Raw genomic sequence first — 27919 nt, 5'->3', positions numbered from 1 at the left:
TTCTAAAAAATCCTTAGTAAGGGTGCATGAGGTTATTAGAACTAACTATATTATTTCCATGAAATCTTTCGAATAAAATATCAATTAAAGCAACCAATACGAGTACGGTTAGTATAACTAGTAATGCCAACACTAATAAAACAGCTATCAGAAGTGCAGCGGTTATGAAATTATCACTAAGGATACTATTGATACTGACTGTTTGAGTGGTTTGGGTTATGACATCATCAACGATGGTTGGAAGAACTGTTGTATTTGGTACACCAGTCGTTAACTTTTCAATGTTTAAACTATCACCATAACCATTATAATAGATCTTACCGTTAGTCAAGTCTTTTCTTGTCTCTGGATCAAAATATCCAAAATAAGTTTTAGGTTCCAATTTATCCTCAGATATGGGCCAATTGTATGATACCCAACTATATGGACCCTTCACTGGAAGATAATAATTATTCTTATCAAAGTCAAGAACAATTTTTAATAATGTAGTAATTTCAATATGTTGCTGTCCAATCACAGTGTGATTATGCAATTCAGATTGGAATATTATAAGTGGGAAACGGCAAATATCTCCTGAAGCTAATAATTTAAGTCCTTTATTTCTAAAGTATATGGCAATACCTGGCATTTCAGGGTTACTACAAAATTGAAATTGTAACCCACCATATGGGAACGAACCACCAAACATAGGTGAATATCCATTGTTGGTTCTGGTTCCTCTTGTAAAGACTGTCGATTCTGAGGATGATCTATTATTACCAAAAGATACTGATGAAAGTAGACTTGATTTTGAATTAAGGTTGGTTGCTATTTGATCTTTATCAACTACCAATTCTGCAGCGGTCACCGCGGCACGGATAAGGTAAGCGTCTTCTGCTAGTATCATATTGATATTAGTGATACGAAAAGAAGGGAATGAATAATGAAGTTTACCTTTGAAGTTCAAAGGAAACAGAGGAACTTTTTATATTTAACTAATTTAGGTAAGTGACACAAAACTCCAAATTTAGATGCTAAAAATGGATTTTCGACTAGGAGTTGGACAGATCATATATGATCGTTACCAACAGTAAATTTAATCAATACTTTTTTCAAAACAAATTTTAGACATATTATTTAAACCGTAAATTAAAGTGTCTGATTTTATGTAGTATTATTTAAAGTTATTTTAACAACTGCAGAGACTCTTTTAATTTAGCAATATACAGATTCAAATATTAGAGAACGTCGTATATTAATATAGCTATATATAGAGAAGACAAGTATAAAGATATAAAGTTGAGATTCTAACATAGTTAAATCCATTAACTACCAAAAACCAAAGTCCCAAAGGAAAGCTCAATATAAAAAAAATTGTTTGAAACCAATAGTAATTAAAACAAAAAAGCTTGGAGGTTTCTATAAACCAGCTACTCCAAACAAAACCTAAAACCCAATACGTAAATAACCCATTCTAAATTTATTACATCTAATCGTTAAAATATATGATGGAAGCAGTCTTAATGGCCAAATCTTATATATCTTGAAATATCGTGCACCAGCATGGCGTACACAGCTGTATGATACCTTGTAATACATACCAAAAGTAACATTAGCCCAAACCCCGTAATTTGATAAAATATTGCCAAAATAGCTGACCCTGAGAGTATTAAAATATAGCATAGACTTTTGTATCTTAAACTATAACGATGGATTGGTAATTGGTTTTCTGAATCAAATTCAGTTTGATTGATTTCAAAGAAAACGCAAACGATTGATTCTTTCAATCGAGAAAGAAGAGTGATTCTGGATATGTTGGAATTACCAACAAGTTCATTGGATTGTGGTTGCATTTTCCTAAAGATGTGCTATATTAGATTGAGTTTAATTAAACAAAGATTCATTACAATAAAACCAAGAAAGACTGGAAGGCAAAACTCATTAGCATTTTTATTTATCAATAAGTTATTTATTTTTTAAGATTATTATTTTCTAAGCTAGCTTGATTTGTTAGAAAACAAGCGACACTCCCCACTTTCTAGTTTGTTGGGTTTGAATCATGGTAAAAGCTTCGAATGAATGACCACTAACAATTATTATATCATTTAACATCTATTACAAAGTAGAATAAGATTATTCGTAAAAGCAAAAACAAAGGTTTATTTTAAGTGAGTTCAAACCGTTGATGTAATTTATTTTTTATGTTTAGCCGCTTGTGGCCTTTCCTAGCCACACATTGTTTGGTGCATGTTGATATACGCAGGAACCTATTCCGTTTACAGTATTATTAAATGAATAAACTATTGACTTTATACACACATTATTTAATTACTCTAATTCTTTCTTTCTTTATTCACATTATTACACATTTATCATCTCTACCGCCATGTTTATTAGTTGGATTTTCCGTTAAAGCATTTTGTTTATATTGTTGAAACTTTTCTTTATTACGTTCTTTTAATTTCTCTTTAACTTCAACGGGGAAATAAACTCTCATCATTTTTTCTAATCCTAAATCTAAATTCATGGAATCGGCTAATAAAATAGCATTTTCATATCGACAAATTGGACAATTGACTTTCTTTTGTTGTTTTAATTTAACCAAACATCTTACACAGAATAAATGTCCACAATCTAATTTGATGGGTTTATAAGCAATCGACATACAGATTGGACAAGTATAATCATCTAATTGGGGAATCAAAGTTATGATTTTATTTTGGATTATGAAACAGATGGTTTGGGCGATGGATTTCCCATTCATGAATATATGATCGTTAGTGATTAAATTGGGAAGTTTATAAGATACGCCCAATGCAGTTTGTTTATCGAATTTTTTAAGAATCTTTTTAAGAGCTAATGAATTTAAAGATTGGAATTGTAAGATTTTTAAAAGATGATAATTCATAGTTAAAAATTCATTAAAAACTTGTAAGGAATTCTTTTTCGTGAATTTAGTTAATATACCTGATTTTTCCACATTAACTAAAAATGAATCTAAATTCTTTTTGATTTGAAGTGATGATCTTTCGGATGATTTTATTGATGCTTCATTATATTTGAAATAAACTTCGGAATCAAGATAAATTCGGAATAATTCTCTCCAATTATATAATTCATTAGTATTATTCCTTTTTGATGGATCTGATAAAGTAGCAATTAATTCACTTATTTTTTGAACTTCAGTAATGATTTTTTCTTCTTCTTTAATTCTTAATTTGTCTAATAATTCTAATTCATCATTTAACATTTTAAAGAATTTTGAATCTGAATTTAAAGTAATGAATATTTCTGATTTTTTAGATGATTCCGGTTGAGGTGATACTGAAGATTTTCTTATACTATTACTACCACTGTCTAAAGTTCTGTCTATACCTTTTGGATCATCGATTTCAGGAGATGCTTCTCTACTACCATGATGAGAACCAGGAGGGGATAATACAATTAAATGATGATCATTTTCATCTTCTTTTAATTCAATGATTTTTTCTTCACTATTTGAAGTTATAGGAGTTAAAGGTAATAACCCATCATCTTCATCTTCATCTGATAATGGATTCATAGATGGGGATGGAGGAGGAATAGTTGAATTAAGATCATTATCATGATTTGGTAAATGACTTTCTAAATCATCTTCATTAAGTAAACTTTCAATTTTATGTTTAATTTGTTGACCAATTTCATAGATATGGGCATCAGTATAATCTTTATGAGAGAAATCCAACGTTATTTTTAACATTGGTTTTATAATTTTTGATTTTGTTGAATCATCACCGGTTTTTGATAAAGTATATTCTGCAATGATTGGATTAGATGGGATAGTTTCATTTTCATTTAATTCAATGATTTTTGTAGAATCATCAGATTTATGATTATTAGTTTCTTCAAATAACAATTTAAGGGTATTCTTTTCTAAACCTAAGAATTTCAATTCATTAACCACTTTATTAATACATTTCTTTAAAGTTTTATATTGAATAGCGGCTTCATACCATTCTTCAGGTATTTCTTCTTCAATTAAAGTTTGTTCCAAGACTTTAGCAAACTTCATATTGATGATCTTGTGTTATAGTGATAAGAAAAATGCTTGGTATAGTTATAGATAAACTTGTTATGGTAGGGGGTTGATGACGTAAGATTCGAGGGAGGGATGAGATATGATATGATAATCACTGAAATGGGAGGGATATCTAATTATTGAAAAAAGGTGGAGATGTCTGGGCTATATAGCCATATTATGAGTTAATGTAGATGAATAAGGGATAGGATGGGATGGACTGAAAGATAATGATGATCTTGATAAGTTAGAAGTGAATGACCAGATAACAGTATTAAACAAATAAATAAATAAAAATTTGGTTAACAAGTCGAGAAATATGGAGTAAGTAAGCAAATGAAGTACGTAAGCAAGCAAGCAAGCTGAAGACTGTATACAAGTAAAGTAAAGTAAAGTAAAGTATAAGCCTTATGTATAATTAAAACTCAAACCGTTTAAACTAAACGCTTTATGATTTTGCAGTCTACTATAATTAGACAAATGACAAGCAGAGAGAGAGACAAGGAGAGATTAACTATATAGTGATAAATTAAAAAAAAAGACATATCACACGTGGGACTTCTTTGTCATTTTATTTATAGTTTTTTATTTATAGCTCAGTTAGCTTTATAGTGAAAATGAAAATTTTTTTTCTGTGATCAAAATTTTTAAATTTCTTTTTTTTTTTTGAGTCAGCCTCTCATTTGTCTGTCTGTCTTCTTTGCAGTCAAATCTAAAATCACTCAATTATCTCTATACACATATTATGTTTCATCTACATCACAGATATCCGAATAATATAATATTATTGCTTGCCACCTACAGCAGAGATCTTCGCTACTGGCTATGGTCCACTCATCCCTACCTTATCGTACATTTGTCCTTTCCCATTTCCCATTTCCCATCATCGCTAATTCATCGCTTAATACCTCTTTGTAAAAATACTTCACTTTTTGATCATTATTATTTCTTTCATATACCCTCTTTCCCGTACATCTCTTCCCTGTCAACTCTCTTCCTCCCGTAATATGTCTAATCTAAATCTAAATCTAAATCTAAATCAAAATTTCATCCATCCTATTTTTATTAGCTTATTCTTTATGTACATATTCTATTCTATCAAACCACTTCTACTCACTTTTTCTTGTCTAATCATTACTTGCTGGTCTGAAGCTGTCAAAATATTATTTTTGAAACCTGTCCTCTTTATTATTAAAACAATACCCTTCGTATTAAAAAAAAAAAAGAAATACAACCTATCTAATCATAAACTTTAACTTAATCCCATATCTAATCAAAACATCTGGTAAAAACTTACACTCACTCAAAACCAAAAAATAAAAGAATTTTCCGATACCGGGAGTCGAACCCGGGTCTGCTCGGTGAAAGCGAACCGTGCTAGCCGTTACACTATATCGGATAATTTTCTGAAAATTTATTTTTCCGGATGTCGCGGATCTGTGCACATCACGTGATTTCAATTTTTTTTATTTTTTCGAAAAAGTTGATATGGTAGCGATGGTAGCTTTCATAAGTAATTTAAATAATTAATTAAGCATGACAATCATAATTTTAGAGTTTGTTCCTTGAATAAATCTAATATAACAGTATGAGTGTTATGCATCCTAAACATTTCTTAATCCATTTGCTAAACCAGCTATAATCTATTCTGCAATACGTCTTTTATAACAGACAGATTTTTCTCGAACATTCTGTACGACATTTTATTTTTCGAGTTAGTTTGTTGGCAGAAGAAAAAAAATCAGACACCGTTTACTTTAAAACTGTTAGAGCACCTGGAATCAATCAGTATTTAAAGTCTTATTCTATAAATCATCCATATCCATATACATATATAACACCCACACTTACAATGGATTTAGAATTGGAACCAACGTTAGAATCAATCATTGAACAAGATAGTTTGAAATGGATCTTTGTTGGAGGTAAAGGTGGTGTAGGTAAAACCACCACATCATCATCAATTGCCGTTCAATTAGCATTAACTCATCCTCAAGATCAATTTTTATTAATTTCAACTGATCCAGCTCATAATTTATCCGATGCCTTTTGTCAAAAATTTGGTAAGGATGCTAGAAAAGTTGAAGGATTGGAAAATTTATCATGTATGGAAATTGATCCTGATGCTGCTATGAATGATTTACAACAACAAGCTCAACAATATAATAATGATCCTAATGATCCTTTAAAGAATATGATGCAAGATTTCACAGGTTCCATACCGGGGATCGATGAAGCTTTATCATTTATGGAAGTTTTAAAACATATTAAAAATCAAAAACTTAATGAAAGTGATGACAATATTGATGAATCAGAAAAGAATGGTGGATTAGCTAAAATCACTTATAAAACAATTATTTTTGATACTGCTCCAACTGGTCATACTTTACGTTTCTTACAATTACCTGCTACTTTACTGAAATTATTAGGTAAATTCCAAAGTTTATCAGGTAAGTTAGGTCCAATGATGAATATGCTTGGAGGTGCCGGTGGGAATCCTCAAGATATGTTTGGAAAATTAAATGAATTAGAAAAACAAGTTCAAGAAGTTAATGAACAATTCACAAATCCAGATTTAACTACCTTTGTATGTGTTTGTATATCGGAATTTTTATCCCTTTATGAAACCGAAAGAATGATTCAAGAATTAATGAGTTATAAAATGGATGTCAATTCCATTGTCGTCAATCAATTATTATTCGCTGAAGATGAAGTTAAACCTTGTCAAAGATGTGTAAGTAGATGGAAAATGCAAAAGAAATATTTAGATCAAATGAGTGAATTATATGAAGATTATCATTTAGTTAAAATGCCTCTTTTAGGTACTGAAATTAGAGGAATTAATAATTTAAAGAAATTTTCTAAATTCTTATTAAAACCTTATGATCCAAAACTTGATAGTGCTATAATTACTGATTTAGAAGATAAATAGAGTTTGTTGTACCTTAATATATATACATATAAATAAGCGCTAAAAAATATGAATTATAAAATTACGAACAAAATGTCGTAAACGACTTCTAAGACATTAACGAGACCTTCCGTAGATCGTGAAAAATCGACCATGGACATTAATCATTCAGCCCTTCACTTTAATTATTCAGTCATTGGTGACGCAAATCATACCATCACTAGAAGGATTAGTTTCCCAAAAGTAGACTTATCAACAGAAGAAGCACAAGATTCAAAAAAAAAAATGGCCAGAGGAAATCAAAGAGACTTGGCTAGAGCTAAGAATTTAAAAAAACAGGAAGCATCCAAGGGTCAAAAACAAGGTGATAAAACTAAAAGAATGGAAAGTGATGCTGATAAAATGAGAGCTAAACAAGCTGCTGGTATGTATTATTGATATTAGATCAATCTCATTTAAAGAATTGTTTTACTAACTTTCATTTATAGCAGATGCAAAGAAAGCTGAAGAAGCTCAACAACCAAAGAAATGAACTTTATAGACATCATGTTCAATACTTATTAGAATCTTGTATTTAGAATTTATTGGGTTGTTGAATTAGTTCAATATCCCCCACTATAGGTATAGTTTCTACCCCCCACCCGTTAGCACCCGCCACCCCCACACCATTCAATATAAGTTCTTTACGGATTGGGTATACACGCCCCAAATGTAGAAATTAATCGGAACCAACGAAAAATTGGGAACTATAAATACATCCCCTATTTACTTCTTTATTTCATTTTTTGCAATTGAGTTAAAACTAACTAACTAAACCATTACTAACCATGTTAATTGACGAATATCATTATGATGTTAAAACATCCTACGGAACAACTATGAGATTATTTGTATTTCATCCAAAGATTGCAAATTATCCAAAAGCTAAATTCCCGGGTGTAATTGTTTATTCTGAAATTTATCAAGTGACAGGTCCTGTATCAAGATTTGCTAAGGATATTGCTGGTCAAGGATTCGTTGTGGTTTGTCCTTCAATTTATCATAATTTTGTTAATTCAGATGCTTTGGCTTATGATGACGAAGGTACTGATAATGGAAATCTTTACAAAATTGAAAAAGAATTAAAATCTTATGATGAAGACAATTCCCTTGCCATTGAGTACTTATTATCTTTACCAACTTGTAATGGTAAGATTGGTGCTACTGGTATGTGTCTTGGTGGTCATTTAGCTTTCAGATCTTCCTTAGATCCAAGAGTTAGTGCAGCCGTTTGTTTCTTCGCTACTGATATTCACATCCATGCTTTAGGTAAGGGTAAAAATGATGATTCTTTAATCAGATCTAAAGAAATCCAAGGTGAAATCGTTATGATCTTTGGTTGTAAGGATAATCATGTTCCATTAGAAGGAAGAGATTTAATTAGATCTACATTAAGAAAAAACAATGTGGCAATGACCTTCATTGAAATCAATGATGCTCAACATGCTTTTGTTAGAGATGAATTAAGTAAAGGTAGATACGATCCAGCCATTACTAAGAACTGTACTGAATGGTTATTTGAATTATTCAACCGTAAATTAAAAATAGAATACGGTGACCATGACGGTAAAGCTGTTACTATTGAAAATATTTGTTAATTTCAATAGTTTTTTTCTTTTTTTCTTTTTCTTTTTTTGGATCTATACTAATACTATCCATGTTCGAAAGACCTGCTTATGTCAACCCAGGTCTCATAGTGTTTAAAGTCATTTATTATAAATTAGTTACGTTTCGTATTCTTTTAATATAAGTCTGTCTTACCATGATATGAAGTTGTGTACTTGCCATTACCGTTTTTATGTTGGCATATGATTGCGAAAATTATTGAATGAAATTATATCAATTCCTCACCTAGTTGGACTAAATATTGACAGCTTGGAGATGATGCTTTGGAGGACAAATTATCAGTTTATCTACCTTACTTAACCATCTTCTTTATAAAACATCGACTTCTTTCTAATGATAATGTTTATAATTAACTTATATACATACTGAAACATATTTTACCTCTTGCACACGACCATTGTTTTATATGCAGTCAATTTTGATTTTTAATGTTGTTGAAAAAAAAGTATCCCATCCTGAAAAAAAATTTAACGGGTTTGAAATCGATTTAGATATAATAGATCAATCAGTTAACTTATAACCAAATATATATACAAGATGAGACCAATCAAGTTGATGGGTCACGAGCGTTCGTTGACTCAAGTTAAATATAATAGAGAAGGAGATTTATTGTTTTCCGTTGCAAAGGATAACGCTGCATCCATTTGGTATTCATCAAATGGTGAAAGATTAGGAACTTTAGAAGGACATCAGGGGGTAATTTGGTCTATTGATGTGGATCCAGAAAGTTATTTATGTGCCACCGGTGGGGGTGATTTAGCCATTAAATTATGGAAAGTTGAAAATGGTCAGTGTTTATTTACTTGGGAATCACCATCTCCAGTTAGAAGAGTTGCATTTTCTCCAGATGGTACTAAATTATTAGCTATAGCTGATCAAGTTATGGGTCACATAGGTACTATTGTGGTATACGATTTAAATCTCGATGATTTATCTAATCAAAATTTACAACCTTCAGTTATCATTGAAACTCATCCAGATAGTTCAAAGGCAAATGTAGCTGGATGGTCCGCTGATGGTGCTTTTATAATCGCTGGTCTTGATAATGGTTTCGTTGCCAAATATGATTCAAGTAATGGTGAATTATTAGATACTGCCCAAGCCCATGGTATCCATAATGAAGAAAAAATCTTTTCTATTACTGATATTCAATTTGCTCCAGAAGATGGATCTTATTTCATTACTTCTTCAAAAGATAAATGTGCTACTTTAATAGATGTTGAAACCTTTGAAATCTTAAAAGTTTACAAAGCTGATGCTCCAATGAATACTGCTGCTATAACCTCAGTTAAAGATTTCGTTATCTTAGGTGGTGGTCAAGAAGCTAGAAATGTTACAACTACTGCTGAATCTCAAGGTAAATTCGAAGCTAGATTCTATCATAAGATTTTTGAAGAAGAAATTGGTCGTGTTAAAGGTCATTTCGGTCCATTAAATACTATTGCTGTTCATCCTGATGGTTTAGGATATAGTAGTGGTGGAGAAGATGGTTTTATTAGAGTTCATACATTTGATAAATCATACTTTGATTTCCTTTTCGATGCTGAAAGAACCGAAAAGGCTGCTGCTTCTGGTAATATCTAAGTATATTACATCCATTTTGCATGTTTATTTTTCTTTATGTTGATTGATGTATAATCCTAGATGATGATATGTTATAAATTAATTCCTTGTATATTAACACACAAATAAATATTGACTTAGAATTCAAGTACACTGGTTTGTAAGCCTAAACCATAATTTAATAATTCTTACTTGCGTAATAGATGTATCATCTTATAGTAATTCAAATAATTTTGATAGTTCTTTGAACTACAGTTGCCGAAAAATACTAGTGTTTTTGAAACGCTACCATAAACATAGTACATTTTTTATTCTTCCAATAACAGCATTCAGCTTGAAAACAACGATTTGACTGTTAGTGGTGGAGAAACTAAGATTGAAGGTGATTGTTGTTGTTGGGATTAACAATAGAGGAAGAAAGAAAGTTAAAGTTAAAATAACAATTGCAATTGGATTATGTCCCAAGGCGAAGAGAGCTTTGACGAAGAGATACAACACTAATTTCAGAGGAAGTCTTGGGAGGCTTTCCTTTGGGTCCTTAAAATTCTATTAATCATATAATTAAATTAATATATAACCACATTGGTGTTAAGACCTGTAAAAGAGTAAATACTAGAGATTGTGTTAAAAGGGTATTTCTAGTCACATGACCAATTTGTTTAAGTTTGTAATCAAGAGAGATATCTAACGACATTTCGTTTTTGCAATGAAAAATAATTTTTTTGATCTATAGCATATTTCAGATTGAATTTGACAGTGCCATAGACGTGTTGAACACGGAAAGATTGATTGGTTTGTTGTTTCCTGAGATAGGATATCATATAAGAATATTCTATTAATAATATTACATGCCACCAATAAGGTCAGTGGAAGAAGATATGGATTCTGATGCGTCTTCTTCAGATATTGAAGCAGGTGGATTTATAGTCAATGATAAAACTAGAAGATCAACCAGATCAAAAGGAAAGAAAAATGTGTCATATGTTGAGTCCGATGATGAACCTGAGAATGATGAAGACTTTATAGAAGTGAAGACTACAACGAAGCGTAGGAAGACGCGTACAAACTCCAAAACTAAAAAGCCAAAGGCAAAAGTAGAAGAACCAGAAAATGAAGATGCAGAATTCGTGCTAAATATCTTAGGTGATGATGATGATGTTGATGACGAAGATTTCGAAATATTGGGAAGTCAGAAGGTTGATAAGAATGGTTCATCTGCTAATTTAGCCATTGATTTATCGGAAGATGATCTTGAAGTTGTGAAAGGTGAGAGTGACGAGGATGACGAGCCATTAGCAAGCAAAGCTACGCGTAAGACTGTCACTAAACGTAAACCTAAGAAGAAAAAGGAACCCAAAGTGAAAATTCCATATTTTACCAGGATCACTGAAAGGTTATATGAATTTCATCCTGAATTAAAAGACGTGTTTCCCAACTTAGAAACTTGCGAAAAGATTAAAGTCGAAAGAGCAGAGCAACCTCCTGGCATGAATATCAAATTATTACCGTTTCAACTTGAAGGTCTTAACTGGTTAAGAAAACAAGAAGATGGTCCTTTCCAAGGTGGTATATTAGCTGATGAAATGGGTATGGGTAAGACCATTCAAACGATTGCGCTTTTTATGGGTGATCTTAAGAAAAGGCCCAATTTAGTGGTAGGACCCACAGTTGCTTTAATGCAATGGAAGAATGAAATTGAAAAACATACAGCAGAAGGTAGTTTGAAAGTTTTATTATTTCATGGTGCTAATAGACCTACTGATGTCAAAGAATTAAAAAAGTATGATGTGATTTTGACCTCATATTCGGTCTTAGAATCATCATACAGAAAACAACATCATGGATTTAAACGTAAAAATGGGGTAGTGAAAGAAAAATCTGCCATTCATTCAGTCAAGTTTTATAGAGTGATATTGGATGAAGCTCATAATATTAAAGATAGAAGTTCAGGAACAGCAAAAGCAGCTAATAATTTGATTACGGAGAAAAAATGGTGTTTAAGTGGTACTCCACTTCAAAATAGAATCGGTGAGATGTATTCATTAATCAGATTTATGAAGATTGATCCATTTTATGAATATTTCTGTACAAAATGTGAATGTAAGAGTCCTGAATGGAGTTTTTCAGATTGGAGACATTGTGATCATTGTGGTCATTCTCCTATGGTTCATACTAATTTCTTTAATCATTTTATGTTAAAGAATATTCAAAAATTTGGTATTGCAGGTGATGGTTTAATTAGTTTTAATAATATTCGTCTATTATTACAAAATATTATGTTAAGAAGAACGAAATTAGAAAGAGCTGATGATTTAGGGTTACCTCCTAGAATCGTTGAAATCAGAAAGGATCGATTCAATGAAGAAGAAAAAGATTTATATACATCATTGTATAGTGATTCAAAGAGAAAATTCAATGATTATGTGGCTGAAGGTGTGGTGTTAAACAATTATGCTAATATTTTCACATTAATTACTAGAATGAGACAATTAGCTGATCATCCTGATTTAGTATTGAAGAAAGCGGGAAACAATTCACTTTCTGCTGAAATCGAAGGAGTTATTATGTGTCAATTATGTGATGATGAAGCTGAAGAGCCGATAGAATCCAAATGTCATCATAGATTCTGTAGAATGTGTATTCAAGAATATGTTGATTCATATATGGGTGAAGGTAAAGATTTACAATGTCCTGTTTGTCACATTGGTTTATCTATTGATCTTGAACAACCCGCACTTGAGGTTGATGAAGAGTTATTCAATAAGGCATCTATTGTTAACCGTATTAAACAAGGATCTCATGGGGGAGAATGGAGATCATCTACTAAGATCGAGGCTTTGGTGGAAGAGTTGTATAAATTAAAATCAGATCGTCATACTATTAAATCCATTGTATTTTCTCAATTCACCTCCATGTTGGATTTAATAGAATGGAGATTGAAGAGAGCTGGATTCAAGACTGTGAAATTACAAGGTTCAATGTCTCCTCAACAAAGAGATAATACCATTAAATATTTCATGGACAATATTGAAGTTGAAGTATTTTTAGTATCTTTGAAAGCGGGTGGGGTTGCGTTGAATTTATGTGAAGCATCTCAAGTGTTTTTAATGGATCCATGGTGGAATCCAAGTGTGGAATGGCAATCAATGGATCGTGTGCATAGAATCGGTCAAAAGAGACCCATCAGAATCACCAGATTCTGTATTGAGGATAGTATTGAACTGAAGATTATTGAATTACAAGAGAAGAAAGCCAACATGATCCATGCCACTATTAATCAAGATGATGCTGCAGTAAGTAGATTAACTCCAGATGATTTACAATTTTTATTCATGAACTAGGGTAAGGACTATTACTGTTGTTTGTTTTATTTTGGTGTTTTTTTTTTTGGTATATAGGTCTATGTTATATTAACTTTTTTTTAATTTTTACTTTTTATTTTCTAATCGTTACACTCATTCTTTCTGTTTATAATGGATATATCGTTATATCTATCTAATAATATATGTTTTAAAGTTTTTTGCAATCATAAAATAGGTGTACCTCCTGCATAGATATTCCATAGTTTATCAGTAACACAAAATTCTCTGTTCTGTCTGAGTCATTATGAATCAGAGCGAGCGATACGGCAAATAAAAATAAATTTATGACAAAATTTAAAATCTGACTTGACACAAAAAAAGATGTTGAAAGTTGGGGATGATTGAAAAATTTTAAATACTATATATAAACAGTATTAAGTCATTATATCTAGTTTACTACCAATTGAATAGTTCATAAGTGTGTTGACATCGTCAGAATCTAAGGACAATGTCAGACTTTTGGTTAAATTATTTGGATAATCCAACGTTATCTGTTTTACCGCATGATTTTTTAAAGCCTGCCAATAACCAATCGGTTGAAGCAACTCATTCCTTTGAATTGGACTCCGAGATTGACTTCAATCACGGTTTAGCTACGTTTGGTGCTTTGATTTACAGATTGACAGGGGATGAAGATATTGTGATTGCTACGGATGTGGAAGAATCTAATCCTGCTTTCATTATAAGATTGAATTTAACTCCTGAATTAACCTTTTCAGATTTAATTGCAAAAGTATCTCAAGAATTTGAAGTCAATTCAAAACATGTTAATTATAATTCTTTATCAGAAATATCTCAAAGTATCAAATCAGCTAAGAAATTAGATGAAAACCCTCCATTATTTAGATTATCTTATCAACATGCTCATGCAAATCAACAATTATCTACTACTGTGGAAGGTTCCATTAGAGATTTAGCTATTTTCACTGATGGTAAGAAATTCTCCATATATTACAATGCATTATTATATACTCATGAAAGAATTGTGATATTAGGTGAACAATTCACTAGTTTTATCAATGCTACTGCTAAAGATTTAAAATCAACCATAACTAAAGTTAATTTAATCACTAAATTCCAAAAGGGTCACTTACCAGATCCAACTCTTGATTTGGATTGGTCAGGATTTAGAGGTGCTATTCAAGATATATTCCAAAAGAATGCTGAAGATCATCCTGAAAGACCATGTGTAGTTGAAACTAAATCCTTTTTAGATCCATCAACTAAGACTCGTACTTTTACTTACAAACAAATCAATCAAGCTTCTAATATTGTAGGAAATTATTTAAAGGAAACAGGTATCAAGAAAGGAGATATCGTCATGATTTACGCTTATCGTGGTGTTGATTTAATGATTGCCGTAATGGGTGTTTTAAAAGCTGGTGCTACCTTTTCTGTCATCGATCCAGCTTATCCACCTGCTAGACAAAACATTTATCTTTCCGTTGCTAAACCAGCTGGTTTAATCGGTTTAGAAAAAGCTGGTACTTTAGATTCATTAGTGGTCGACTATATCAAAGACGAATTAAATGTCATTACAACCATTCCTCAATTAAAAGTTAATGATGATGGTTCTTTAGTTGGTGGTTCATTAGAAGGTCAACTTGAAGATTGTTTAACCACTTATCAATCATTTGCCGATAAACCAACTGGTGTCATCGTTGGTCCTGATTCTAATCCAACTTTATCATTCACTTCAGGTTCTGAAGGTATTCCAAAGGGTGTATTAGGTCGTCATTATTCCTTAGCCTACTACTTCCCATGGATGTCCCAAAGATTTGGATTATCTAATAAAGATAAATTCACTATGCTTTCTGGTATTGCCCATGATCCAATTCAAAGGGATATGTTCACTCCATTATTCTTAGGTGCCCAATTATTAGTTCCTACTGCTGATGATATTGGTACTCCAGGTAAATTAGCTGATTGGATGGCTGAATATGGAGCTACTGTGACCCATTTAACTCCAGCTATGGGTCAATTATTAAGTGCCCAAGCTTCCACTCCAATTCCAACCTTGCATCATGCTTTCTTCGTGGGTGATATTTTAACCAAAAGAGATTGTTTAAGATTACAAACCTTGGCTGAAAATGTATTCATTGTGAATATGTATGGTACTACTGAAACCCAAAGATCAGTATCATACTTTGAAATTAAAAGTCGTAAGTCAGATGCAACTTATTTAAAGAACTTGAAGGATGTCATGCCAGCAGGTACAGGTATGTATAATGTTCAATTATTAGTTGTGAATAGAAATGATAGATCTCAAACTTGTGGTGTTGGTGAAGTTGGTGAAATTTATGTTAGAGCTGCTGGTTTGGCTGAAGGATATAGAGGATTACCAGAATTAAATAAAGCCAAATTCGTTACTAATTGGTATGTTGATCCTAAAGAATGGATTAAACAAGATGAAGCTAACTCCAAAAATGAAAACTGGAGATCTGAAGGTTGGTTAGGTCCAAGGGATAGATTATACAGAACTGGAGATTTAGGTCGTTATTTACCTGATGGTAATGTGGAATGTTGTGGTAGAGCCGATGATCAAGTTAAAATCAGAGGGTTTAGAATTGAACTAGGTGAAATTGATACTCATTTATCTCAACATCCATTAGTTCGTGAAAATGTGACTTTAGTTAGAAGAGATAAGAATGAAGAACCAACTTTGATTTCTTATATTGTTCCAAAGGATTCACCAGAATTAAAAAATTTCAAATCTGAAACCCAAGACAATGATGAAGAAGATCACGATCCTATTGTTGAAGGGTTGGTTGCCTATCGTGAATTAATCAAAGACATTAAGAGTCATTTAAAGAAAAGATTAGCTTCATATGCTGTTCCAACTATCATTGTTCCATTAGTTAAATTACCATTAAATCCAAATGGTAAAGTTGACAAACCAAAATTACCTTTCCCAGATACTGCTCAATTAGAAGCTGTGGCAAAATTAATCAGTAAAAACAAGGTAGCCGGGGGATCTGAATCTACTGAACAAGAACAATTGAATCAATTAGAATCTCAAATTGTCGACTTATGGTTAGAAGTCTTGCCTAACAGACCAGCATCAATCGCCAAGGATGATTCCTTCTTTGATTTAGGTGGGCATTCGATCTTGGGTACCCGTATGATTTTCGAACTAAGAAAAAAGCTTAATATAGAAGTACCATTAGGTGTTATATTCAAGAACCCAACTGTTGAAAGTTTCGCCAAGGAGGTTGAAAAAATAATAAAAGGTGAAGAAGTGCAATTAGCCGATGGTGGTAACACTGGTGAAGAAGAACAGTCTACTGAGGTTATTGATTACGCTAAGGACGCAGCAGACTTAACCGCATCTGCGTTGTTGCTGTCATATGAATCCTTGAAAAAATTGGATACTTCTAAGGCGATAAATGTGTTTCTTACCGGTGCAACTGGTTTCTTGGGTTCGTTTATTCTTCACAATATTTTAACTTCTAGACCTGATTTAAAATTCAAAGTATTTGCCCACGTAAGAGCATCTAGTGTCGAGGCTGGTTTAGATAGATTACGCCAAACTGGTAAAACTTATGGAATTTGGGATGAAAAATGGGTTTCCCTGATTGAAGTAGTTTTAGGTGATTTGTCAAAATCCAAATTTGGTTTAAGTGATGAAAAATGGTCAACTTTAGCACAAACTATTGATGTTATAATTCATAATGGTGCTTTTGTCCATTGGGTTTATCCTTATTCTCAATTAAGAGATGCTAATGTGATTGGTACTATCAATGTATTAAATTTATGCGGTGAAGGCAAAGCAAAATATTTTTCATTTGTGTCCTCAACCTCATCATTGGATACCGATTTTTTCGTCCATTTATCAGATGAATTATTAGCTCAAGGTAAAGATGGTTTATCTGAATCTGATGATTTATCAGGATCAGCTAAAGGGTTAGGTAATGGTTATGGTCAATCCAAATGGGCGGCTGAATATATCATCAGACAAGCTGGTAAGAGAGGTTTAAGAGGTTGTATTACTAGACCTGGTTATGTTACTGGTTATGGTAAGACTGGTGCTTCTAACACTGATGATTTCTTATTAAGAATGTTAAAGGGTAGTGCTGAATTAGGCTTATATCCAGATATTAACAATAATGTTAATATGGTTCCAGTTGAACAAGTGGCTAGAGTTGTAGTTGCGACTGCTTTCCATCCACCACAAGATGATGAATTAGCAGTAGCTCATGTTACAGGACATCCAAGAATCAAGTTTAATGATTTCTTAGGCACGTTAAAGAGTTATGGTTATGCTGTTGAAAAGGCCGATTATCCAACGTGGAGAAGTGCATTAGAAAAGTTTGTTATTGAAGAAAGTAAAGAATCAGCTTTATTCCCATTATTACATTTCGTGTTAGATAACTTACCTCAAGATACCAAAGCTCCTGAATTAGATGATTCCAACGCTGCTAAATCGTTAAAATTAGATGCACAATGGACTGGTCAAGATTATAGTTCTGGTAAGGGTATTGATGAAGAACAAATGGGTATTTATATTAGTTATTTAATCAAGACTAAATTCTTACCTGCCCCGACTGAAGCTGGTAAATCCAAATTACCAATAGTGGAAGTTAGTCAAGAATCATTAGATTTGATTGAAGGTGGTGCTGGTGCTCGTTCATCTGCTGCCAAGTAGACTTACTCACATGCATAGACTATCCAGTCCTCCTACTTAATTATATAGTTTGTACATTAAAAATTAGTAAATATAGAAATCATTATTGCAAGACCTTGTTGTTGCTAAATAACGTCTAACAGAAATATTGTAAATTGCGCATGGCCTCTCCCCCAAACAAAAATTTAATTTGTGGTGACTGACTGACTAAGGTACAAAAATTACAAAAGACAAATATTTAAGGTTTGGTTACCAAGAACTTTCTAAAACTATAGTTTAATATGAAAACGACAAACTTATAAAATACGATGATTGGGAAAAGGTCTGAAGGGTTGAAACAATCGACATCATCGACATCAATTGACAATTCATCATCAACGTCGCCTAATTATATACATACTCAAAACATTAATGGTATAAATCAACCTCAAACTCATATCAATAGTCCTACTCATAGTCATAATCAAAGTCATTCTGCACCTCATAGTCGAAGCAGTAGTAGTGGTATAAGTGGTAATCTATCTCTGTCTGTTGCTGACGGTAGATCAAGTGCTGGCCATTCAAGTGGTAGTGGTAATACTAATAGTTTATTATCTACTGCTATTTCAAATTTACAACATCAATATTTAGAATCGCCAGTTCAAGTTAATAGTAATCTGGGAGGAGGAAGTCATAATCTCCAACAATCTGCATTTGACTTATTCGGTCATTCACCAACTACAACTTCACCTGAATTAATTAATCGAAATTCATCCTTAACCAATTTAAGTACCAGCAATACTTCCCAACCTTCATCAGCTAGTAATAATCTATTTATGAGGAAACCAAGTGATAGAAGATATTCATTAGGTTCACCCTTTAATAGTACTAGTTATAATCATTCCTCCCATCCTTCCACAGAATTGAATTCATCTTCAGTATTACCCTCAACATCCACCCCACCTATATCCGCATCAAGTTCAAATCGAAATTTATATACATTACAATCCCAAGCTCGAAATCCTCAATCTACCATTAATAGTATTACACCTCGTAAATATGGAGGTGGTAGTGCAGTTGGTATATCCTTATTGAGTAATACGTTGAATAGTAGTTCAACTGATAAGAAACGATTAGTGGATCAATTTTATAATGCTGCTACTAATGAATCTAATCCTGTTAGTCGGGCTGGAAGTGTATTAGATATTAAGAGTTTAACTAGTAGTGGTCAAGTTACAAGTAATAATAATAATGGGATTAAAGGGAAAAGTGATGGAAATAATAATAACAATAATAATGTAAATGGGAGTAATAGTGCAATTGGAAATGGAATTGGAGGAATTAGTGGAAGTGGTAGTACAGGTAATTTAAACAATCTTCTTCTTAATGGAGGAAGTAGTATCAACGGAGGTAATAATACTAGTAATTTAAGTAGTTTGAATCCATCCCCCAGTTTAGAAATGAGTATGAGGAAGGATAATATTAATGATAGTCTTGACGATGGACAATATGATCATAGTAATAATCGAATACCTATCAATGGGATTGATGATGAGATATTTAATGAGATAGTTAAGAATGGAGGGTTTAAATATGATTCAAGGAATTCTAATTTATTTGAAGATGGAGAATTAATCAATTATTTAAAACTTCATGATTTAATCATTGGAGAAGAGATGATGATGAATGATGAAGAAGATAATGGAATAGGTAGATTTCGTAAAGAGATTAAATTGATTTCCCAAGATTTAGTTGATATGAATAAGAAATTGATAAGTAATAGAAGAGATGGAGGTACTGATGATGAGATTCATACCAATTTAAATGATTTAAATGCATTAGAAGATTATTTAGATTTATTAAATTATCAAACTAAAGAATTAATGAATCGATTAATTGAAGATAAAGAAGAATTAAAGAATAAATATCAAAAGGATATTAATGATAGTCTTAATCGATTACAAGATTTAAGTCAAGAATTATCTCATTTAGAAACTAAATTAACGATATTAAGAAATAAAATCAATAATGATAAATCATTTATGACAGAAGAATTAATGGAAAAGTTAAAAATATTAGAATATGTTGATGAGAAATTGAAGGACTATACTGTGATATCTCGAATTAGAAGATTTAAACAATTTAATATATCCATATCTGTTATCATATTAGTATTTGGTTTATATATGTATTATGGTTAGATAAAAAGACAAATAAGTATTTAATATAGAATAAAACAAAAGATATAAAAATAAGTTGTGTTATGATTGATAGTGAGTTATGAAACATATTACCCAATTAGGCAGTCGAGCCATTTTTGCGCACAAGACCTCTCTTTTCCAAACGAAAAAAAGGGGAGACACCAAAAAAAAAAGAAAGAAAGAAAAAAAAAAAAAACGGTCATCGCACGTGACCACGTGCGTATCGGTTAAAGTTTCCGAAACTAGTTAGTGGAAGTTTATTCCCGTTCAGTATAATATTTATTTGAGCCAGGGTCACTAAACCCGAGAAGATCTGCAACGGTTTTTTTTTTTTTTTTTTTTTAATATTTTAATATAATTAAATTTTTATTTTGGATTGTGTTGCGAAGGAAGAAACGAAGAAAGGAAAGAAGAATTAGATATGACATGATTTATAGAAGGACCAGATTAATATCATTGTGAAGTGAAACTTGAATGTTATGTATAATTATAATTAATTTATTTGAAAAGTTTAAAAATTTGCCTGAAGTTTTATCACCTGAGAAGAAGGAGGAAGTAAGTACTTATCAAGGCGTCTCAAGTCATTGAGAATGAATGATTAGAGTAGCAATATTCAAAAAAAAAAATTTATTTATATATTGACAAGGTTGTATAGTGGAATGAGTAACAACGGTTATCTCTGTCTTTATTATTAACGAATAAATAATAATAATAATAACGAGAAAAGAATGGGGGAGTCAGAGTAAGAATATCCTTATTTAGTTGTCCTTCTGTTACTTGTCTGCAATGTCTAAGTAATGGATTTGTGTAGCGAACGAACGAACGAATGAGGAGTAAGAGCAGCAGTATATTTTTAGTTAAATTACTGTGAAACTTTCCTATTATTATTTTACAACGCTTTAAACTACTTGATACGACCGTTAGTGCTGGTAAAGAATGAATAAGTTGTAAGAAGTTGCCTATTGAACTTGATATCACAAAATTGAACAGAACAGAACATATAAAAAAAAAAGAAATTTAAAAATATCACAAAATTAAATCACATTTTTTTTTTTTTTTTTTTTTTTTTATTTTTTAATTTTGTCGTTCTGTTCAATTTAAAGTAGAAGTTTTGGAGTTATCCCTTTTTGGAGGTTAAAGATTGTAATCACATAAATCAATTTTAATCTGACCTCATCCAAACTTGTTTCTTCTCTCTTCTTCTTCTTCTTCTTTCTTCTACTTCCTACTGGATCTTATCTTCAGCTACTCATCCATCTAAGAAAGGTAAGACCATATACTCATACTTCCTCATTAGTATCCTCCCCCTTTCCCCATATTGAGTATTTACCATTGTCCTTCTCCGACACTCATTACCAATCCATCCCCGCCTGCTGTCACCATCTCAATAGATCACTTCCAAACAAAGTTTAACAAATATATTGTGTGTTCCCCCATCCATCCATTCATCAATATTACCACCCACACTTTACACTTCAGTGACCTAAGACTTTTTCAAGAAAAAGGTACACTAAATTGATCTACAGTAAGCTTTTTTTTTTTCACACCATTAATCAAACCATTCACTTTTCATCTTCCTTGGATTCATCGTATATAATCAGATCCATCGATCCCATCCCATCCCATCCCAACTCATCCCTTTCCATTCCATCCCAGATTTTCCTACTTCATAACCTTTTGATCAAATAATCTATTTTATCAAACTTGTATAAAACCAATCTGATCCTCCTTCACCTCCGTTGTATCCTTAATTATTATCTAATCCTTATTAGTTAACCTCTATTCTTGTTCATTGCTTTCTTTCACTCATTATTTGTGGTTAATCTTCATTTATTTCCTTATTTATTTTGTTTTATTCATTCCTTCATTTATATCCAAATTGGCGTTGATTGGTTCTTAACTTGGTCTTGGAGTTCAAATAGTATTATTATCTAACTATTGTCATTATAATTTTGTATTTTATCATTCATTCATATTCATTCACTAACTCACTCACTTTGCATCTCATATAATATCCTCATCACATCATGGCTGAAGTTTTATCATTAATACCTTCATCTCCAAAACTTGATCAAATCAATCATGAATCATTAGTTCATTTCACCTTATTTAAGGATTTATTACTGTATCTCTTTAAAAAGGGTAATAGTGAAACCGATTCAAATCATCCTATTGTTATAATATTAGCCAATATTAAATCAAACGATGATGAAGATACTTTACTGTCTTTACAAACCTTATCGGATCATCATAAACAATTATTATTGAAATATTTCTTTAATCATTTAAATATCATTATTATCTTTGAATCAGATTTAACTCCATCAACTATCACTCATTTAAATGATCTTATCCATAATATCAAATTAATCATAACCAATCGTATTTCAAGAATCCAAACTTGGACAGGAACAGGGAATATTGAATTAGTAGGTGATAATTATATTGAAGAAAAACAAGAAATCAATGGCATAATCTCTACTATGTCATTAATCTTGACCAATAATATTAATAAATCATTCGTAACTAGTGAATTAATCATTAAATTGAATCATTTAATCATGAAAGAAATCAATTTTAAAAACTTATTAATCAATAATGATCCTCAACATTTAATTAAATTATCTGAATCAGTTCGTAATTGGTCATTCCCAGCTCATGAATTATCCAATGATGATTTGATTTATTGTGTTTTCATCATGCTTAAATATGCTTTAATTCAAGTGGGAAAGAATCATAGTCAAAGTTCATTATATATTTTAAATAATAATGAATTATTGGGATTTGTATTTATGGTTAGAGATACTTATAAAAATGGTAATCCATTTCATAATTTCCGTCATGCCGTTGATGTTTTACAAGCTTGTTTTCACTTTTTAATTAGATTAGATTGTTTACCTCAATTTTCTTCTCAAACTTATCAAGATGAATTAATTCCCATCATACCCAAGAATCCCACCTCCACAAGTACTGTCAGTTCCAATGATAAAGAACCTTCACCATTACATTCTCCTAATCATCTTAATCATTTACAAACTCTTGGATTGTTGATTGCTGCCTTAGGTCATGATGTTGGACATCCAGGGGTTACTAATGCATTTATGATTAAAAGTTTAGCTCCAACATCATTATTATATAATGAAAGATCAGTATTAGAATCATTCCATTCATCCGTGTTTATAAATAAGATTCTTAGTATTAATTGGCCATCATTATTGAATGTATTTACGGAATCTGAAAAACAAGAATTAACCTTGAGAGAGATTATCATTTCAAGTATATTGGCTACTGATATGGCAGAACATTTTGAATATATTGAAAGATTAAAGAATTTAAAATATAATGATTTCATCAAACATAATAATCGAGTGAAATTGATTTGTTCATTATTAATCAAATGTGCAGATATTTCAAATGTGACTCGTCCGTTAAGAGTTTCATCCCAATGGGCCATGGTATTAGCAAGAGAATTCGATGAAGTGAATATCTTGGAAAAGAAAATTCATCATGATGAAAGTTTAAACCTTGATCTTTCTCAGGATTTAACCTATACCAAAGTTCCCATTGATTTACAAGATATTTTAGTACAAAATCCTCAATTACATAAAGGTCAAATCTTTTTTATAAATACGTTTGCGGAGAATTTATTTAATAATATTTCGGAATTATTACCTGAATTGAAATATACTTGTGATATAATTAAAGAGAATAAAGAGTTTTGGTTAAATAGAAATACATAGGTTGTTGTTGTTTTAAGTATGGCGTTGTTGGTTTTCATTCATTCATTCGTTCATTCGATTCATTCATTGGTGGGTTACGTTAAATATTTGTGGTTTTTCCTTTATATATGTATATATATATATTTATACATATTTATTTCTTCTACACTACTATATCTTATATTTTGTTGTATAGATTATATCCTTTCTTTAGCATATTTTATGAATTATTAATAAGAGTAATATAAGTATTTTACTTCATTTATAAATTCTACACTTGGATTGATATTTGTAATATAAACATGTATAACTTATATTGATTTGAAAAAAACCAGTTCATCTATGTATAAATGGTCTAAAAAAGTTCCTAAAATTGTTAGTACATAGGTATCCTAAATAGTTAATAAAAATAAATATCATATATGAAAAAATTAACAATATATGGGATCCAACATAAGGAATGGCTTGAAGGATCCATACAGATAATGGAGGATTTATGTGTTGTCATCGTTGTAATATAGGTGACTTTGTTTATAATGATAAGCTAAAAAGACTTATGTGGTGAGGACAGTTTACAGTTTATATATCTTATTTTACATGTTTTAATCTGAGTTTACAGTTTAATGTATTTTACAAGTTACGTAAGATTAAAATCCATCGATGTTCAACTTTAAAAAAAAATTTTACTGGTCCTGTATATAACCATGGTTTAAACAACGTTTTATTTTTACAGTACTGAAGTTGACAGAGAGAGAGAGTGAGTGAGAGTGAGGGCACAGAGAAAGTGAACCAGAACGAGCTGCAACTTGAACTCAAATTTGAAAACCATCATACTTTGAAATCTAAATTTAGTTCAATCACTTCATCCAACCAATCAATCTAGTTTGGAAGTTCATATATCTATAGACAGTATATACAGTTCTTCATTGCCTTCTTAAAAGAGTTGTTCTGATTGTTTATTTCATAGTTATTTCTTGGTTTATCTCAGTGTTTGTCTGTCTGTCTGTCTATTCCATCTTGATTGACTTGTCATCTCCATCTCATCTAAAGTTGTTTACTTCCAGTGGTGATATTTCTCTCATTGATCATAGTAACAAGTAAGTATACTCAATCATAGTTAAACCTTACTTCATTCTATCTTACGAATGCATTAGAGCTAGTCTCCATCCAATTCATCTCATTCCATTTCACTAAAAGCTCATCTAAAATTGTCGGTCAAATTCTCACCCACTAAAATAAATCGAGATCCATATCCATATTCACAACCCCATCAATATGACTACCAATCATCTTAATAGTCCTAATCCTTACTCCTTCGAAAGACCAATCATCTTATCCCCTCCTCCTTTGGAACAACAATCCTCAGTTTCATCCACTAATCTTCCTCCATTAACAAATTGTACTTCTTCAACCACAAATAATCCAACTCCTCCAACCGTTGTTGGTCATACTGAAAGACAACAAAGTGTAGGTTATAACTTACAACATGAGTTTGAAACTTTAACTAATGATTTGGATTTGGATTTAAGAAATGCTAGAAATCCTTCTTTATCAAATCAAGCGGTAACTAATTTAACTTCAAAATATGGGTTTGGAACTGATTTAGTTGCCAGTGGTACTACTACTCCTTTATCAAATCCAACTCATCATCAATTGTTAAGAGGAGCAGGAAGTACGGGTGCTGATCAACATATATCTACTATAATATCTCCCAATCCTACCTCTTCAAGTCAACATATTTTAGCTAATTTCTTAAATAGTACTAATAATGGTAGTGGTAATTCAACTACTGGTTCTGGTTTCTTACCTCCTCCATTGGCTTCTATTCCAAATAGACCTCAATCGGTTAATGACTTTTCTAACTTTTTTACTTCAACAAGTACAAATACTACCAATATGAATACTACTAGTACTACAAGTACCACCAATGCTACCACCAATGGTCAATCTCAAACCAGTACTATTAATAGTTATTATCAAGATTTATTAACTTTTACCAATTGGATTGAGAATTTAAATCCTCAAGAAACTTTAACTATGATTGATTATTTATGTAATAATTTACCCGTTGATATATTATTATCATTCAAATCAAAATTAGATAGTCATTTGTCATCTCATGCTTCTGGTTTAGGTCTTTCTCAATCTCAATCTCAATCTCAACAACAACAACAACAATATATGATGTCTCCATATGCTTATGGTCAACCAAGTCAAGAATTATATACTGACATTGAAAATTTAAATATTGGAGATAATAGAGGTATATTGAATTCTCCACCTCAATCTCAATCTCATTTACATCAATTGCATCAAGTTTCAAGTGGTCAACAACATCAAATCCATCAACCAAAACCAAAAACTAGAGGTACTCAATATTTATATCTTGATCAAAAGAATCAAAGACCAAAATCAGCTGATCCATTAAGATATCAACAACAAATCCAACAACATCAACAATATAATCAACAACAACAACAACAGCAGCAGCAGCAGCAACAACAACACCATAATCATCACCAACTTCAACAACAGCAACATCAACTCCAACAACAACAAGATAGAGCTAAATCTCCTACGTCTCATTTATATGAAAAGACAAATTTCTTACAATTAGCCGCTGCCAATTCAAATTCTCCCATGATTTATGATCATCAACCTCAAGGTGGTGTCATTCCAAATTTCCAATTAAACAATAGTAACAACAACAATAATAACAACAATAATAATAATACTAGTATTGTAAGTAATAATAGTACTAGTTCTACTAATCTGAATAATAATCAAAATAATTCATCGGAAGATTTGGATATTTCAGCTAGTACAGCTATGAAATTAGGTGCATTGACTACGATTAATTCAAGAGTTGCTCTTGATTCAAATAGGAAACATGGTCATCATTTACAAGGTCAATCCCAACAACAGCAACAGCAACAGTCTCAACAATCTCAACAACAACAAGCTGCCAAACATCAATCAGCCATGAGTCATGCGATGGCTTATGAGGATTCCATTAATAGAAATCTTAATTCATCTTCGGTTCCTGTAAGTATTCATAGAGGTCCAAGTATGGCCAGTACCAATAGTATTAAATCCCCCAAACATAAGAAGAATTCCAACACTAATAATGTTGGTCCACTTTCATTAGATAGTAAGAATAATGATAGTTTATCAGGCATAAATTATCATGGAATAGGAGGAGGAGCATCAACTCCATTATCAGCTTCGAATTCATCTATGCCGACTGAAGTTTCTAATCAAGAATTATTAAATAATATCCCGGCCTGGTTGAAATTATTACGATTACATAAATATACTGATTGTTTGAAAGATGTTCCTTGGAAAGAATTGATTGAGTATGATAGTGATCAATTAGAAGCCAAGGGTGTGGCTGCGTTAGGTGCCAGACGAAAATTAGCTAAAGCTTTTGATGTGGTTAAGAATGATTTAGATATTAAGTAAGGTTTTTGTTAAGTTATTGAATAAGTTAACAAAGCTGAAAAATGCCCAAAGAAAAGAAAAAAAAAAAGAATTAAACCATACAAACAAACAACGATTTAAAAAATACATTTCCCTTTTACGTATATACATATATGACAATAATAAAAATAAGCTTTATAGACTTTTAAAAAGTGATGTCTTGTAGATAATATATTTATAGATTGAATGAATTTTATATTAAAGATTTAATAAGAATTAAAAAATAAACAAGGTTGAATTGTAGAATAAATAGATCAAAAGAATAATAACCAAGTAAACTAATAGGATAATAAAAGAAAAACGTAACAAATTTACATGATACTTATAAAACAATTAACTAATGTGGATGGGAATCATTTGACCTGAATTAAGACCAGTG

The 27919-nt window shown here is 31.4% G+C and overlaps 12 protein-coding genes and 1 non-coding gene across 13 annotated transcripts; 9 read left to right on the top strand and 4 right to left on the bottom strand. All coding sequences in view use genetic code 12, as the record gives it.

The window, feature by feature from the left end:
• Window positions 1-13: 13 nt before the first annotated feature.
• DFJ63DRAFT_334097 (uncharacterized protein) lies at window positions 14-886 on the bottom strand (the record flags this gene model as incomplete). The annotated part of the gene is made up of 1 exon (XM_064907973.1): window positions 14-886. The coding sequence occupies one exon, from the start codon at window positions 884-886 to the stop codon at window positions 14-16; it is 873 nt and encodes a 290-aa protein (XP_064763841.1).
• A 613-nt stretch (window positions 887-1499) lies between these two features.
• On the bottom strand, window positions 1500-1832 carry DFJ63DRAFT_311837 (uncharacterized protein; the record flags this gene model as incomplete). The annotated part of the gene is made up of 1 exon (XM_064905853.1): window positions 1500-1832. One exon carries the CDS (start codon window positions 1830-1832, stop codon window positions 1500-1502), a length of 333 nt encoding a protein of 110 aa, XP_064763840.1.
• Window positions 1833-2332: 500 nt separating this feature from the next.
• Window positions 2333-4030, bottom strand: TRY3 (Try3p; the record flags this gene model as incomplete). The annotated part of the gene is made up of 1 exon (XM_064905852.1): window positions 2333-4030. One exon carries the CDS (start codon window positions 4028-4030, stop codon window positions 2333-2335), a length of 1698 nt encoding a protein of 565 aa, XP_064763839.1.
• A 1333-nt stretch (window positions 4031-5363) lies between these two features.
• Window positions 5364-5435, bottom strand: DFJ63DRAFT_t42. Its single transcript has one exon. It is a non-coding gene; the product is annotated as a tRNA-Glu (tRNA).
• A 453-nt stretch (window positions 5436-5888) lies between these two features.
• Window positions 5889-6968, top strand: DFJ63DRAFT_284722 (guanine nucleotide exchange factor; the record flags this gene model as incomplete). The annotated part of the gene is made up of 2 exons (XM_064904837.1): window positions 5889-6327; window positions 6370-6968. The coding sequence occupies 2 exons, from the start codon at window positions 5889-5891 to the stop codon at window positions 6966-6968; spliced, it is 1038 nt and encodes a 345-aa protein (XP_064763838.1).
• Window positions 6969-7100: 132 nt separating this feature from the next.
• On the top strand, window positions 7101-7479 carry DFJ63DRAFT_334094 (uncharacterized protein; the record flags this gene model as incomplete). The annotated part of the gene is made up of 2 exons (XM_064907972.1): window positions 7101-7371; window positions 7436-7479. The coding sequence occupies 2 exons, from the start codon at window positions 7101-7103 to the stop codon at window positions 7477-7479; spliced, it is 315 nt and encodes a 104-aa protein (XP_064763837.1).
• On the top strand, window positions 7339-8867 carry DFJ63DRAFT_81956 (carboxymethylenebutenolidase). The gene is made up of 2 exons (XM_064909145.1): window positions 7339-7371; window positions 7439-8867. The coding sequence occupies exon 2, from the start codon at window positions 7775-7777 to the stop codon at window positions 8582-8584; it is 810 nt and encodes a 269-aa protein (XP_064763836.1). The 5' UTR covers window positions 7339-7371; window positions 7439-7774; the 3' UTR covers window positions 8585-8867.
• Window positions 8868-9149: 282 nt separating this feature from the next.
• Window positions 9150-10196, top strand: TIF34 (translation initiation factor eIF3 subunit i; the record flags this gene model as incomplete). Its single annotated transcript, XM_064907971.1, has 1 exon — window positions 9150-10196. The coding sequence occupies one exon, from the start codon at window positions 9150-9152 to the stop codon at window positions 10194-10196; it is 1047 nt and encodes a 348-aa protein (XP_064763835.1).
• An 857-nt stretch (window positions 10197-11053) lies between these two features.
• On the top strand, window positions 11054-13516 carry RAD16 (DNA repair protein; the record flags this gene model as incomplete). Its single annotated transcript, XM_064904881.1, has 1 exon — window positions 11054-13516. One exon carries the CDS (start codon window positions 11054-11056, stop codon window positions 13514-13516), a length of 2463 nt encoding a protein of 820 aa, XP_064763834.1.
• A 201-nt stretch (window positions 13517-13717) lies between these two features.
• LYS2 (L-aminoadipate-semialdehyde dehydrogenase) lies at window positions 13718-18284 on the top strand. Its single transcript, XM_064906865.1, has one exon. It carries the CDS (start codon window positions 13986-13988, stop codon window positions 18180-18182), a length of 4197 nt encoding a protein of 1398 aa, XP_064763833.1. The 5' UTR covers window positions 13718-13985; the 3' UTR covers window positions 18183-18284.
• On the top strand, window positions 18285-20536 carry DFJ63DRAFT_317822 (uncharacterized protein). The gene has a single exon (XM_064906864.1). The coding sequence runs from the start codon at window positions 18470-18472 to the stop codon at window positions 20339-20341; it is 1872 nt and encodes a 623-aa protein (XP_064763832.1). The 5' UTR covers window positions 18285-18469; the 3' UTR covers window positions 20342-20536.
• A 1832-nt stretch (window positions 20537-22368) lies between these two features.
• On the top strand, window positions 22369-24081 carry PDE2 (3',5'-cyclic-nucleotide phosphodiesterase; the record flags this gene model as incomplete). The annotated part of the gene is made up of 1 exon (XM_064907970.1): window positions 22369-24081. One exon carries the CDS (start codon window positions 22369-22371, stop codon window positions 24079-24081), a length of 1713 nt encoding a protein of 570 aa, XP_064763831.1.
• Window positions 24082-25335: 1254 nt separating this feature from the next.
• On the top strand, window positions 25336-27522 carry DFJ63DRAFT_311828 (uncharacterized protein; the record flags this gene model as incomplete). The annotated part of the gene is made up of 1 exon (XM_064905851.1): window positions 25336-27522. The coding sequence occupies one exon, from the start codon at window positions 25336-25338 to the stop codon at window positions 27520-27522; it is 2187 nt and encodes a 728-aa protein (XP_064763830.1).
• Between the last annotated feature and the right edge of the window lie 397 nt (window positions 27523-27919).

The sequence above is a fragment of the Scheffersomyces coipomensis genome (genome assembly GCF_036884675.1).
Source record: "Scheffersomyces coipomensis strain NRRL Y-17651 chromosome Unknown DFJ63scaffold_2, whole genome shotgun sequence".
NCBI classification, from domain to species: Eukaryota; Fungi; Ascomycota; class Pichiomycetes; order Serinales; family Debaryomycetaceae; genus Scheffersomyces; species Scheffersomyces coipomensis.
The sequence above is the reverse complement of the archived record's forward strand: the minus strand, read 5'-3'. Positions and strand labels throughout refer to the sequence as shown.